The 15270-nt window shown below is 42.1% G+C and overlaps 1 protein-coding gene across 6 annotated transcripts in view; it reads right to left on the bottom strand.

Moving 5' to 3' along the window:
- cep192 (centrosomal protein 192) overlaps positions 1 to 15270 on the bottom strand; it is a 192995-nt gene that overhangs the window by 95216 nt on the left and 82509 nt on the right. For 5 of the 6 annotated variants that reach the window (XM_043687705.1, XM_043687704.1, XM_043687702.1 and 2 more), the window contains exons 21-22: positions 9020 to 9914; positions 2713 to 2861 (exon numbers count right to left, since the gene is read on the bottom strand). In XM_043687705.1, coding sequence (XP_043543640.1) covers positions 2713 to 2861; positions 9020 to 9914 — 1044 coding nt within the window. The remainder of the gene's footprint in view (positions 1 to 2712; positions 2862 to 9019; positions 9915 to 15270) is intronic. The other variant, XM_043687707.1, reaches the window with a different exon arrangement.

Here is a 15270-nt window from a genome sequence, read left to right as displayed (position 1 = left end):
TGGGTGAGCGGAGGAGGGGATGAAGGTGATAGGTCAGGGAGGAGAGGGTGGAGTGGATAGGTGGAAAAGGAGATAGGCAGGTAGGACAAGTCCGGACAAGTCATGAGGACAGTGCTGAGCGGGAAGTTTGGAACTAGGGTGAGGTGGGGTAAGGGGAAAAGAGGAAACTGTTGAAGTCCACATTGATGCCCTGGGGTTGAAATGTTCCGAGGCGGAAGATGAAGCGTTCTTCCTCCAGGCATCTGGTGGTGAGGGAGCGGTGGCGAAGGAGGCCCAGGACTTCCATGTCCTCGGCAGAGTGGGAGGGGGAGTTGAAATGTTGGGCCACGGGGCGGTGTGGTTGATTGGTGCGGGTGTCCCGGAGATGTTCCCTAAAGCGCTCTGCTAGGAGGCTCCCAGTCTCCCCAATGTAGAGGTGACCGCATCGGGAGCAACGGATACAATAAATGATATTATTTGGGTGCAACTGAGAAATAAGAAAGGGATGATCACCTTATTGGGATTGTATTAAAGACCCCCTAATAGTCAGAGGGAAATTGAGAAACAAACTTGTAAGGAGATCGCAGTGATCTGTCAGAATAATAGGGTGGTTATGGTATGGATTTTAACTTTCCAAACATGGACTGGAACTACCAATGTTAAGGGTTTAGATGGAGAGGAATTTGTTAAGTGTGTGAAAAGAAAATTTTCTGATTCAATATGTGAATGTACCTACTTGAGAAGGTGCAAAACTTGACCTACGCTTGGGAAATAAGGCAGGGAAGGTGACGGAGGTGTCAGTCGGGGAGCACTTTGGGGCCAGTGACCATAATTCTGTTAGTTTTATAATATGGATGGAAAAGGACAGACAGGATCTAAAAGTTGAAGGTCTAAATTGGAGGAAGGCCAATTTTGACGGTATTTGGCAAGAATTTTAAAAAGTTGATTGGGGACAGATTGGGGCAGACGGAAAATGGGATGCCTTCAAAAATGAGAGTACACAGACATTATGTTCCTGTTAGAGTGAAAGGAAAGGCTGATAGGTGTAGGGATTGCTGGATGACTAGAGAAATTGAGATTTGGTTAAGAAAAAGGAGAAAGCAAATTGAAGGTACAGAGATCACGTGAATCCTTACAAGAGTATAAAGGCAGTAGGAGTATACTAGAGAAGGAAATCAGGAGGGCAAAAAAAAAGGGACATGAAATAGCTTTAGCAAATAGAGCTAAGGAGAATCCAACAGGTTTTTATAAATATATGTTGAGGACAAATGGGTAACTTGGGAGAGAATAGGGCCTGTCAAAGATCAGGCTGCCTTGCTGTTTGTGGAACCACAGGAGATGGGGGAAGATATTAAACAAGTATATTGTATCAATGTTTACTGTGGAGAAAGATATGAAAGTACAGAATGTGGGGAAATACATGGTGACATCTTGGAAAAAAGGTCCATGTCTTAAAAGGCATAAAAAGATGGATAAATCCCCAGGGCCTAATAAGGTGTACCCTTGAACTCCGTGGGAAGCTAGGGATGCGATTGCTGGGCCCTTTGCTGAGATATTTCGATCATAGATAGTCATAGGTGAGGTGCCTGAAGACTAGAAGTTGGCTGATGTGGTGCCACTATTTAAGAAAAGATAGTAATGAAAAGCCAGGGAACTATAGACCAGTGAACTTGATATCAGTGGTGGGCAAGTTGGAGGGAATCTTGAACAGGATTTACATGTATTTAGAAAGACAAGGACTGATTAGAGATAGTCAGCATGGCTTTGTGCATGGGAAAATCAAATCTCTAATTTGAGTTTTTTGAAGAAGCAACAAAGAGGATTGATGAGGGCAGAGCAGTGGATGTGACCTATGTGGACTTCAGTAAGACATTCAATGGTGTTCCTTATGGTAGAATGGTTAGCAAGGTTAGATCTCATGGAATACATGGAGAACTAGTTATTTGGGTTCAGAACTGGCTCAAAAGGTAGAAGACAGAGGGTGGTGGTGGAGGGTTGCTTTTCAGACTGGAAGCCTGTGACTAGTGGTGTGCCACAAGGATCAGTGCTGGATCCACTACTTTTCGTCATAATTTGGATGTGAGCATTAGAGGTATAGTTAGTAAGTTTGCAGATGACACTAAAATTGGAGGTGTAGTGGACAACAAAAAAGGTTACTTCAGTACAATAGGATCTTGATCAGATGGGCCAATGGGCTGAGGAGTGGCAGATGGAGTTTAATTTAGATAAATGTGAGGCGCTATATTTTGAAAAGGCAAATTAGGGCAGGACATATACACTTAATGGTAAGCTGAACAAAAGAGACCTTGGAGTGCAGGTTCATAGTTCCTTGAAAGTGGAGTCTCAGGGAGATAGGATAGTGAAGGCGGCGTTTCATATGCTTTCCTTTATTGGACAGAGGATGAAGTATAGGAGTTGGAAGGTCATGTTGCGGCTGTACAGGACATGGTTGAGGTCACTTTTAGAATACAGTGTTCAGTTATGGTCTCCCTTCTATTGGAAGGATGTTGTGAAACTTGAAAGGTATCAGAAAAGACACAAGAACGTCGGCAGGGTTGGACAGTTTGAGCTAAAAGGAAGAGGTGGAATAAGCTGGAGGGTTGGCGACTGAGGGGTGATCTTATAGAAGTTAAAAAATCATGAGGGGCATGGATAGGGTGAATAGCCAAGGTCTCTTCTCAAAGCCTCAGGGTTTGACTCCAGCTTTGAATGCAATGTTTAAATAATACAAACCTTCTCTCCATTCACCAAAACACTAACAATTCCAATAGAGACTTGCATCCATCGTTCAGTTGGATTAAACATACTGAGAGATGTTTGTGATGCTATTCCAACACAACAGGAGTTTGGAAACTTCAATTCCTCTGGGATCAGCACTTGACCTAACAAAAGATTTTTTTAAAAATAAAAATCAAAGAACAACACTGTGTTAAGAAATAAAAAGCACAAACTGTACAAAAATAAATACATACTTCATAAAAGTACTGAAATAACCTGTAAAACAGAAGAGAAATAATCTGGCTGATTTCATATAGCTACCCTTCAAGAGGAAACAATATAGTGGGACCTTTGAATACATCATATCAAACTATTATTTCTCCTCCTTGCTCTAACTTACTAAAAAGTGATGCCTTGATCCAATCCAGTCAAATCATTGATTATGTTGTTGAGCCAACATATCATGAATCGAGTTCTTATTTCTCAGCATTTTGTCCAAATATGCAGCTGGAAAACCCATAAGTTTGTGGGCAAGCTATGGAACTTCTAAACTCACAAATGAAACTCCCAGCTATGGGTCAACAGCCACATCACCTTGTGAATAATTCTGGAGGTGGCCAGTGTAAGATTGAGCGTGCAAATCCTGCCAAAAACAAAATCTGAACTCAACCATCACTTTTTCAGCAATCTCCAGACTAAGAGTTGAAAAGTGTGGTGCTGGAAAAACACAGTAGGCCAGGCAGCATTCTGGAAAAACACAGCAAAAATTGCCTGGCCTGCTGTGTTTTTTCCAGCACCAAACTTTTCAACTCATCTCCAGTATCTGCAGTCCTCACTTTCTCCTAATCTCCAGACTAGGTCAACTAAACAAATAGTGGTGCTTGGCATTCCTTTGGATCAGGCAAGTCAAAGAAATTAGACTGGGCAGCTGTTTGAGAAAAAAAAAAGTCTACAGCTGACATGTGGAACTTTTTTTTTAAAAAAAGGCCAGCTGATTGGAGTTCAGGGCCAGCATGCTCCTGTGAACATGAAAGGGAAGAATGGCAAGAATTGAGAACCCTAGATAGCATGAGATATTGAAAAAGTTTTAGTCAAATAAAAAGTAAAAGCAACATATGTTTGAAACCAGAAATCAGACAAGGCCCTTGAGAAATACAAAGGAAGCAGGAAAGAACTTAAAAACAAAGTGATTTGGATGGCTAAAAAGGGCCATGAAATATTCTTAATGAAAATTGAAAGGAGAATCCCAAAGCTTATGTTTATTATATGGAACAGGAGGGTAGCTAAACAAAGAGTAGGTCCATTCAAGGACAAAAGGAGGAAATTGTAAGCAGAGCCAGATAAAGATGGTGAGGTCCTGAATGAGCATTCATTGAGCAGAAATACATGGATGTGTAACACAAGGGTAATGTTGATATTCGGGACATGTTGTTGGACGTCTTGAAAAATATTAAGATTCTCTGGGCCTGATGGAATGTCTCTCAGGCAAAAGGGAGGCAGGTGAGGAGATTGTGGACCTTGATGAAGATCCTTGTATTCTCTTTGGACACAGGCAGTGTCCCAGAAGGCTAGAGAAAAGCCAATGCTTTCTTTCAAGGGAGACAAAGAAACTCCAGAAAATTACAGGCCAGTGAGCCTTACATCAGGGAAATTATTGGATTTGGTTCTTACAGACAGAATTTAATTACATTTGGAAAAGAATAGACTTATTAGGAATAGTCAGCATGGACTTAGGTGGAGATGGTCTTGGCTCAAAGTGGATTGAGTTTTTTGAAGACATGATAAAGGTGATTGATCAGGATATTTCAGTAGGTGCTATCTCCATGGACTAAGGTATTTGACAAGGTTAGGCGGCTCCAGAAGATTAAAGGCACATTGGGTCTGTGGTAAGTTGTTAAGTTCGCAAATTAGATACAAAATTGGCTTGGTTACCAGAAGAGTGGAGAGATGCTTTTCTAACTGGAAATCTGACCAGTGGTGTTCCGTAAGGATCAGTGCTGGGACCATGTGTTTAATACATATTTCATTGACAATTTCAGTGGCTTGATTTGTCATCTGCAAACTTACTAAAATTAGATTTGTGAATAAGGAGGAAGGTCAAAAGGATAGAGCAGGACATAGACCAGTTGGAAAGTTGGCAGACAGAGTTTAATCCAGACATTAGGTGATGCATTTTGGGAGGGCAAACGCAAGAGCAACGTATACAATAAATGGCAGGACCCTTTAGGAGCATTGATATAGAGAGATTTGGGGTATAAGTCCCCAAATACGAAGTGATGCATTTTGGAAGATCGAACTTGATTGCTGAATATAGGATTAAAGACAGTATTCTTGGCAGTGTGGAGGAACAGATGGATCTTGGTGTTCAAGTACATAGATCCCTCAAAGTTGCCACCCAAGTGGATAGGATTGTTAATAAAGCATATGGTGTTTTGGCTTTCATTAACAGGGGGATGGAGTTTAAGAGCCACGAGGTTTTACTGCAGCTCTACAAGACCCTGGTGAGACCACACTTGGAATATTGTGTCCAGTTCTGGTTGCCCTATTATAAGTTAGATAGGGAGGCTTTGGAGAGGGTGCAAAGAAAGTTTACCAGGATGGTGCCTGGACTGGAAGGCTAGTCTTTCAAAGAGAGGTTGACTAAGCTCAGACTTTTCTCGCTGGAGAGAAGGAGGAAGAGAGGTGACCTGACAGGTGGTATTCAAGGTAATGAGTGCCTTGGATAGAGTCAATAGCCAGAGACCTTTTCGCAGGGCAGGATTGACTGGCACGAGGGGTCATAGTTTTAAGATACTAATGGAAAGTATAGAGGAGGTCAGAGGTAGGTTCTTTATGCAGAGAGTTAAGAATGCATGGAAATCATTGCCAGCAGTGGTGGTGGAAGCAGATTCAGTAGGGTCTTTCAAGCGACTACTGGACATAGGCATGGACAGCAGTGAATTGAGGGGTGCGTAGGTTAGGTTATTTTAAATTGGGAATAATCTTCAGCACAACATCATGCTGTTTTGTGCTGTACTTTTCTATGTTCTATGTTCTAACTCAACAGCTCCCTGTTAGTGGCAACACAAGTGAATCTAGTGGTAAAGAAGCTATGTGCCTTCATTTGGTTAAGTCACTGAATATAAAAGTTGACAAGTCATGTTGCTAGTTGTATAAGACTTCAGTTTGGCCACATTTGCAGTATTGTGTGCAGTTCTGGTTGCCCCAGTATAGGAAGGTTGTGGAGGTTTTGTAGAGAGATTTACAAAAATGTTGCCGAGATTGGTGTGTATTACCTCTTTTAAAAAAAGAGAGAGAATGGACAAACCTGGATTACTTTTCACTAAAAGCTGTGGGGCAACCTGACAGAAGTATATAAAATTATCAGATGTGTTGATAGGGTGGACATGGTAAGGAATATTATTTCCAGGGTGGAAATGTCAAATGCTACAGGACATAGGTGAGAGGAGAAAGACGTACAAGAAATCTGAGCAAAGATTTAGTTTTACTTTTGCAGAAGATGATTGGTGCCTGGAACACGGTGCTGGGGAAGTGGTAGAAGCAGCTATGTTCGTCAAGTTTGAGAGACATTTAGACAGACATGATCAACCAGTTAATAGAGGGCTATGGATTATGGGCAGAGAGATGGGATTAGTTTAGAATGCCATTTTGGTTGGCACAGACTTGGTAGGCTAATAGGCCTGTTACTGTGCGGTTCTGTTCTACATTCACTGAATACAGAGTTGACCATCAAGGCAGAAAACCACTGATTTGTAAGGCAGGTGACTGCCACAGTCAATATTTGCCACTTAAAATAATTTTTCATTGAGGTAACATGGTATCATGAAAGTTGCCACCCAGGTTGACAGGGTTTTTTTTTAAATTAGAATAGATTACTTACAGTGTGGAAACAGGCCCTTTCGGCCCAACAAGTCCACACCGCCCCGCCGAAGCGCAACCCACCCATACCCCTACATTTACTCCTTACCTAACACTACGGGCAATTTAGCTTGGCCAATTCACCTGACCTGCACATCTTTGGACTGTGGGAGGAAACCGAAGCACCCGGAGGAAACCCATGCAGACACGGGGAGAACGTGCAAACTCCCCACAGTCAGTCGCCTGAGGCGGGAATTGAGCCCGGGTCTCTGGCGCTGAGAGGCAGCAGTGCTAACCACTGTGCCACCGTGCCGCCCACACGGTGTTAAGGCAGCATATGGTGTATTAGCTTTTATTATTGGAGGGATTGAGTTTCGGAGCCAAGAGGTCATGCTGCAACTGTACAAAATTCTGGTGTGGCCGCATTTGGAGTATTGCGTCCAGTTCTGGTCATTGCATTATAGTACAGTTGTGGAGGCACTGGAAAGGGTGTAGAGGACATTTACCAGGATGTTGCCTGGGTTGGAGGGAAGGTCTTATGAGGAAAGGCTGAGGGACTTGAGGCCGTTTTTGTTAGAAAGAAGGTTAAGAGGTAACTGAGAAGCATTCAAGATGCTCAGAGGATTAGATAGGGTGGATAGTTAGAACCTTTTTCATCAGATGGTGATGGCTAGCACAAGGGGGCATTGCTGTAAAATGAGGGGTGATAGATATAGGACAGATGCAGAGGTACATTTTTTACTCAGAATAGTAGGGGTGTAGAATGCCCTGCCTGCAAAAGTAGTGGACTCATCACCATTACAGGCATTTAAATGGTCATTGGAAAAACATATGGATGAAAATGGAATAGTGTAGGTTAAACAGGCTTTAGATTGATCTGTGAAACCAGCGCAATATTGAGGGCCGAAGGGCCTGTACTGCACTGTAACGTTCTATGTTCTATATTTGAATTACACCGAAGACCAGCATGGGAAATGCCTAGCAAATGCAATTAAAGTTTGAACGTTGAAAGCTAATGTTAAAGCTCAATTAATGATACTAAGCTGGGGGGCAAGGTGAAATGTGATGAGGATATTAGGAGATTACAGGGTGACCTGGACAAGTTAGGCGAGTGGTCAGATGCATGGCAGATGCAGTTTAATATGGATAAATGTATGGTTATTCACTTTGGTGGCAAGAACAGGAAGGCAGATTACTACCTAAATGGAATCAATTTAGGTAAAGGGGCAGTACAGAGAGATCTGGGTGTTCTTGTGCACCAGTCAATGAAGGTAAGCATGCAGGTACAACACGTAGTGAAGAAGGTTAATAGCATGCTGGCCTTCATAACAAGAGGGATTGAGGAGAGAAGCAAAGAGGTTCCTCTGCAGCTGTACAGGGCCCTGGTGAGACCACACCTGGAGTACTGTGTGCAGTTCTGGTCTCCAAATTTGAGGAAAGACATTCTGGCTATTGAGGGAGTGCAGCGTAGGTTCACGAGGTCAATTCCTGGAATGGTGGGACTACCTTACACTGAAAGACTGGAGCGACTGGGCTTGTATACCCTTGAGTTTAGAAGACTGAGAGGGGATCTGATTGAGACATATAAGATTAAAAGGTTTGGACACTCTGGCAGCAGGAAACATGTTTCCGCTGATGGGTGAGTGCCGAACCAGAGGACACAGCTTAAAAATACGGTGTAGACCATTTAGGATAGAGATGAGGAGAAACTTCTTCACCCAGAGAGAGTGGTGGCTGTATGGAATGCTCTGCCCCAGAGGGCAGTGGAGGCCCAGTCTCTAGATTCATTTAAGAGTTGGATGGAGCTCTCAAGGATAGTGGAATCAAAGGTTATGGAGATAAGGCAGGAACAGGATACTGATTAAGGATGATCAGCCATGATCATATTGAATGGTGGTGCAGGCTCGAAGGGCAGAATGGCCTACTCCTGCACCTATTGTCTATTATCTAATTATTTCTTCTGTTTAAATTTGCTTGCCACATGATATACTAGAAAAATACAGCCAAATATTTCGTTCTCAAAATTTACCAACCTATGCAAATACCTTGACCTTCACGAAAATTGAAGAATGAAAACTTCTATATTGTCTCAGTTTGGAATCTTAATACTATATCATTTCATGTAGAGCTAGGGACACAGACTCCAGTTTGGCAACAGGTAATAGATGAGCAAAATCTATAGTTAAAGAAAATGGACCACAAATGTTGTAGATTTTGTACCATACAAAATCTGCATGTAATGTATTGCACTTAACATAATGAGGTAACATAACATTTTCCTGTTGATAGTAAGCATGTGGTTCCTGAGAATATAAACCAATGGCAAATGGAAGTGTGAATGTAGCTACTTTTCTACAGCGTGTGAAGATCTGAATTCTAAATGTTATTATGCTTTTCTTTTTCAAGACAACACATATGAAGGTTTAGCAGTTTCATCTCAACAGCATTGGAACAAATTACTTACCAATATCTTTCAGATGAAGTCCACCTGACCACTGATCAAACATGCCTATTCTAGAAGGTTGGTAACTAACAGGCTGCGTTATGAAATTAGAATCCAAGGGTACAGTATGTGCACTGTAAAACTGCGCCGAGTTAAGCATTCTTGTCCCTAATTTGGGATCAAGTGGAGTTCCAAATGCACGAATGTTCTCCATGAGTACACGAGCACCAGGTAAACCAGCTGCAAGACTATGCATATTAGACGACAAAGTGTTGCCCAAGTAGCATGAAGTCAAAGGCACATTTAAACAATTGGCAGTGGAAGTCAGTGCTCCCAGATACTGCTGGGCCAATGAATGCCCAGTAAGTAATGCTGAACCTGCCATGGGCACCTCTGAAGATGTTGCTGGAGGTTTAAAGCTCGAAATAGGTGAATATCTATAATCAGTAGTTAATGGTGGGAGAACGCTTAATCCACTACTAGTCACAGAGGGAGCATTCAATGAGTCTGCACAATGTATTCTGTTAATCTTGTCCTGCCAAGATAGACAAACATGATCAGCTTTTTGTAGTGTAGATGGATTTTCAGATGCCATTGGCTTGTTTGATGCTGAAAGGAAAACATCCAACTGCTGCTTACTTGGTTGAATCTTTGCCTTCTCAGATTGTGGAGAAGTTAGGTTATCAGTTGTTTGCGAACCACGTGCTTTTCCATCTTGACTCTCAGGACTTTTGGTCTGATCGCTTGGCTGTTTATCGTAATCCAACTTTCTTTCTTGCAAATCTTGCTCACAACTTTTAGGTCCTTCCAGTGAGCTTGAAAATGTCAAATCACTTGAATTAACAATAGTTTGATCTGGTGTTGGTGTGGGACTGGATCGAATTATTGTTGTGCTTAGCTCAATGGTTTTGTCATTCTGTGGAAAAAAAAAATACATTTACACCACAACAAATTAAATTGCAAAGTATTGGCAGAACAGTTTTTTTGTAAAGATTGCTCAGAAGACTATATTAGTGTACAAATACAATACACAATAGAACAAGATAGATTGTGCCTAGGTTTCAGGAGCCAGCAGTCTACTGTTGAGAGATTTCACTACCCATTGTGTGAAGCGGTTACAGGCCCAGAAAGCCTGGATCCAATTTTCAGCCATTCTGCCTGGTTTCAGATTCCCCTACCGTAGGAAATAATTTATCTACCTGAAACGTCTCAGTCTGATGAATTATTAATACTCTAAAATCAAGGAAATACATTAGCCAACTCTGAATAGGTAGTTCACATCAATAAAGGGTTGAACTAATCTGCAGTTTAAAAAAATACATTCTTTCATGGGATGTGGGCACTGCTGGATGAGCCAGTAATTTTTGTTTTGTTTGTTTTTCCCTTCAGATGATGGTGACAAGCTGTCTTCTTGAATAGATGCATTTCATGTGCTCTAGGTACACCCTCAATTCCACAAGGGAGGGAGTTTCAGGATTTTGACCAAGCAACATTGAAGGAAAGGTAATATGTTTCCAAGTCAAGATGGTGAGCAGATCAGTAGATGCTCCCACATAGCTACTGCCCTTGTCCTTGATGATACACTGCTGAGAGTCAGTGATGGATGAAGTGAATGGTTGTGGATCAAGCAGGCTATTTTTGAGAAGGCTGTCAAGCTTAGGGTGCTGCTTGAATGTTACTACATTTCCTTCCAGAACCAGTATATTCAGCCTGATGTACCACATTGAAAACAAACTGCAATATCACCTTCAGAATTATATTGGTATTTTTTCAAGTGATAAACAATTTCCATCTTACAAGGTAAAGATTAAGTCCATTGGCCTTGTTAAATTGTTTATTGTACCAGACCAACGGCCGTTAACAATCCACATTTGGAAGACTAAATCTGAGATAATCAGTAATATTTGCTAAATGATTAGCAAAGTGTCATGATCTTGCTTGGGTTAAAACGATCTGAACGCTAAACATTAAATTGCACTGACCACAGTTTTCTGACTAACTTAGTCTACCAACGTCCCCGTTTGAAATTTCAGTTCCTATCAACACTATTTGTTATACCACTGAAGTTTAACGAACAAAACTTCAACAGTAAGAAGTTAATCTGTTATCTGGAATTCAGATCTTCCTACTGAACTGAAGGGTCTGTTTCCATGCTATACATCTCTATGACTCTAAGTGGGCCATATTAGTGTTCCAAGATTAATGCCATCAGTTCATGGCTTTCTTTTATCGTTATAAATAGGATGTGGGAGTCATCCCTTACTACATTGGAGGTAGTGGTGAGCTACCTTCTTCCACCCACTGCAGTTACTGGCATGAAGGAATATATGTACCACTTGCAGAAGATGATGATGCTGCGACAGTGAAAGAAAGACAAACAAAATCTCTAAGTTAGAATGGTTTGCGGCTTGGAAAGAACATGTAGGTGTGTTCCTGTGCAGCTGCCATCCTCATCTTTAGGTAGGAAAATCCAAGTAGCCTTTGTGCAGTGAATTTTACACTACCACACATCATAGCGAGCACGAGGTGGTGAATGGGGTGCTCATCAAGCAGTCTGCTTTGCAGCAAGTGGTGGCAACATTCTGGGAGTGTTGTTGGAACGGAATACATCTAAACAAGAGATCGTTCCAAAATACTGATTTACACTTTGCAGATGGTGTGCAGGCATTGGGAAGACAGGAATAACTCAGCAGAATTCGTAGCTTCTGACTTGCACTTTTTAAGCATAATATTTGTTTGGCTAACCCAGTACAGTTTCTGGTTAATGGCGATCCCAAGAGATTAATGGTCAGGGATTCAGACATGGTAATGTTGTTCGATGTCAGAGACAAATGGTTAAATACCTGCTTGAAGATGATCACTGCCTGGAAATTTTGTGGCACAAAGCCAAACCTGGATGTTGTCCAGGTATGCATCAGAATGGCAAATTGTGAATATTTTACTGTCAACAAAAATCCCCACTTCTCACTTCATGGAGGGAAGAGCATTGAAGACGGTTGGGCCAAGGGTACTGCTGATGAATTCCTCAAAAACATTTTGTCCACATCCATTCTATCCAGGCCTGTTTGTATTCTCTAAGTTTTAATGAGATTACCCTTTCTATCCTTCTCAACTTCATCAGGTACAGACCCAGAGTCCTCAACCACTCCTCATTGGATAAGCACTTCACCCCCAAAGAGCATTGTCCTCTAGACCACTTCTAAGGCCAGTACATCCTTCCTTAGTTACTGGGCCAAAGCTTTATGCAGCCTTAGCAGTACATCATTGTTGTTATAGACCTCTTGAAATGAATGTTAACATTGCATTTGCTTTCCTAACTAGATAAAAACAAGGACTGCAGATGCTGGAAATCAGATTCTAGCTTAGAGTGGGGCTGGAAAAGCACAACAGTTCAGGCAGCATCCGAGGAGCAGGAAAATTGACATTTTTCCTGCTCCTCAGATGCTGCCTGAACTGTTATGCTTTCCCAGCACCACTCCAATCTAGAATTTACTTTCCTAACTGCCAAACAAACCTGGATGTTTGATTAGATTACTTAGTGTGGAAACAGGCCCTTTGGCCCAACAAGTTCACACCTACCCTCCGAAGAGCAACCCACCCAGACCCATCCTCCTCCATTTACCCTTTCACCTAACACTACAGGCAATTTAACATGGCCAATTCACCTAACCTGCACATTTTTGGACTGTGGGAGGAAATCGGAGCACCCAGAGGAAACTCACGCAGACACGGGGAGAATGTGCAAACTCCACACAGTTGCCTGAGGCGGGAATTGAACCCGGGTCTCTGGCGCTGTGAGGCAGCAGTGCTAACCACGGTGCAGCCCAAATGTTAACCTAAATGAATCCTGAACTTTGATTAAACCTCTCCACTTTAGACTTCAGAAGTCTTACCCCATTCAGAAAATAGTTAATATGTCTATTCTCCCTACCAAAGTGCATAATCTCAATTTCCTACATTGTGTCCCAACTGTCACTTCTTTGCCCACTTTCCGAGCCTGTCCAACTCTTTCTGCAGCCTTCCAGCTTTCTACAGCACTACATGTCCCTCCATCTTTGTGTGATCTACAAAATTGAAATTGAATAATTGTGGTCTCAACACTGACGACTGCAGATGTCCTCAAGTCAGTAGTCAGCATCCTAAAAATGACAATTTATCCCCACACTGCCCTCTGCCAGTCCAGCAATTCTCTATCTATGCTAGTACCTTGCCCCTAACACCATGGGCTCTTATCTTATTTAGCAGCATCCTGTACAGCACTTGTCAAAGGCCTTCTGGAAATCCAAACAGACCACATCCACTCTCTCTCCTTAGTCTAACTTGCATGACACTAATCTTTTGCTATTAATTCTGTGTCGTATGATCCTGTTCCACAGCTACCTGATGAAGGAACAGTGCTCTGAAAGCTTGTACTTTCAAATAAACCTGTTGAATGATAATCTGGTGTTGATATTTTTAACTTTAAATCCGCAACAGTCTACCCAACATTTCCTTAACAAGACATCCTTGGAAAGATGTGGCTGACTATCACCAACCACCATCTTCCTTTAAGCTAGGTATGACACCAACTATTGAAGGCTTCAGCCCCATCCAGATTCCAGTTTTGACAAAGTTCCCTGACACCATATTTCAATAAAATATAGTTTTGATATAAAGGGTTAACCTTAACCTCTGGGAGCTTGGCTTTATTTATTTATATTTGAATCAAGACTGGAATGAAGTCAGAACCTGAAATGACTATGGTGAAACCTAAACAGAATCAGTAAGTTATTGCAAAGCAAGTACTGCTCGATAACGGCCAACGATTATTTCCATCGCTTTCAAAAACCAGTGTAATTGACCAGTTTAGAAGCAAACCTTTGACAGAACAAACCTGGGCCATTTTTCACATTGACAGGCAAATGCCAGGCAAGTCCTGGAGCACACAATTTTTCAATACTAATGGTGGGTTGACGTCAGGATGCAAATTCTGTTTAAGTTAATGGTTCTGAAAGAGTTAGTTTCAAGCTGTACCCAAATCAGAGGACATCTCAGTTCTTGGATGGAGAAAATGATAAGTCTTTCACTAGATCCTGATACAATATAGCTGGCATCTGCCTGGTGATTTGGACTGAGCAAAAAAAAAACACAACTAAGTAACACAAGTTTACTTTACTTTTCAGATACTATTTCATTGACTGTTTATTCCCAAGTTATTTTTCCTCCATTGCAGTCAGGTTTTGCAACAAATTTGCTAATTGTTTCTACAAGCGAATGACTATAATTGAATGTGCGTGTCACGATCAGGAGTTGAGACCTCCAGATTCTTGGCTTGTGAAATGTCTTCGACAACAGCCACCTGTAATAAGTACAAGTAGCGCTTCTATGTTAGGCGAAGTTCACTTGTAACCCTAAGATGCCCTCTCCACCTTGCCTCAGACCTTCTCCGGCTGAAATACTCATTCCTGTACCTCTGTATCCCTAAATGGAATTCTTCTAATGCTTACCTGGCCTGTCTTCTACTTGGTACTCTTGATGAACCCAAGCTCACCCAAAATTGTTACCCATGTGCTAACTCACACCCATTTGTCAATCACAGCATATTCACAAACCTGCCCTTGGAAAGAGAGTTATAAAATCAAGGCATTGCGTGATCAAAAATTTCAGCATTTTTTTTTCTAAGAAGAATACAGCGCAGTACAGGCCCTTTGGCCCTCGATGTTGCACTGATCCAAGCCCACCTAACCTACACTAGCCCACTATCCTCCATATGCCTATCCAATGCCCGCTTAAATGCCCATAATGAGGGAGAGTCCACCACTGCTACTGGCAGGGCATTCCATGAACTCACGACTCGCTGAGTAAAGAACCTACCCCTAACATCTGCCCTATACCTACCACCCCTTAAATTAAAGCTATGCCTCCTCGTAATAGCTGACTCCATACATGGAAAAAGGTTCTCACAGTCAACCCCATCTAAACCCCTAATCATCTTGTACACCTCTATCAAGTCACCCCTAAACCTTCTTTTCTCCAATGAAAACAACCCCAAGTGCCTCAGCCTTTCCTCATACAATCTTCCTACCATACCAGGCAACATCCTGGTAAACCTCCTCTGCACACGTTCCAGTGCCTCCACATCCTTCCTATAATATGACGACCAAAACTGCACACAATACTCCAGATGCGGACGCACCAGAGTCTTATACAACTGCAACATGACCTAAGGGCTCCGGAACTCAATTCCTCTACCAATAAAAGCCAGTACGCCATATGCCGCCTTCACCGCACTA

This window comes from Chiloscyllium plagiosum, chromosome 4, assembly GCF_004010195.1.
Source record: "Chiloscyllium plagiosum isolate BGI_BamShark_2017 chromosome 4, ASM401019v2, whole genome shotgun sequence".
NCBI classification, from domain to species: domain Eukaryota; kingdom Metazoa; phylum Chordata; class Chondrichthyes; order Orectolobiformes; family Hemiscylliidae; genus Chiloscyllium; species Chiloscyllium plagiosum.
This window is presented reverse-complemented; position numbering and strand designations above follow the sequence as displayed.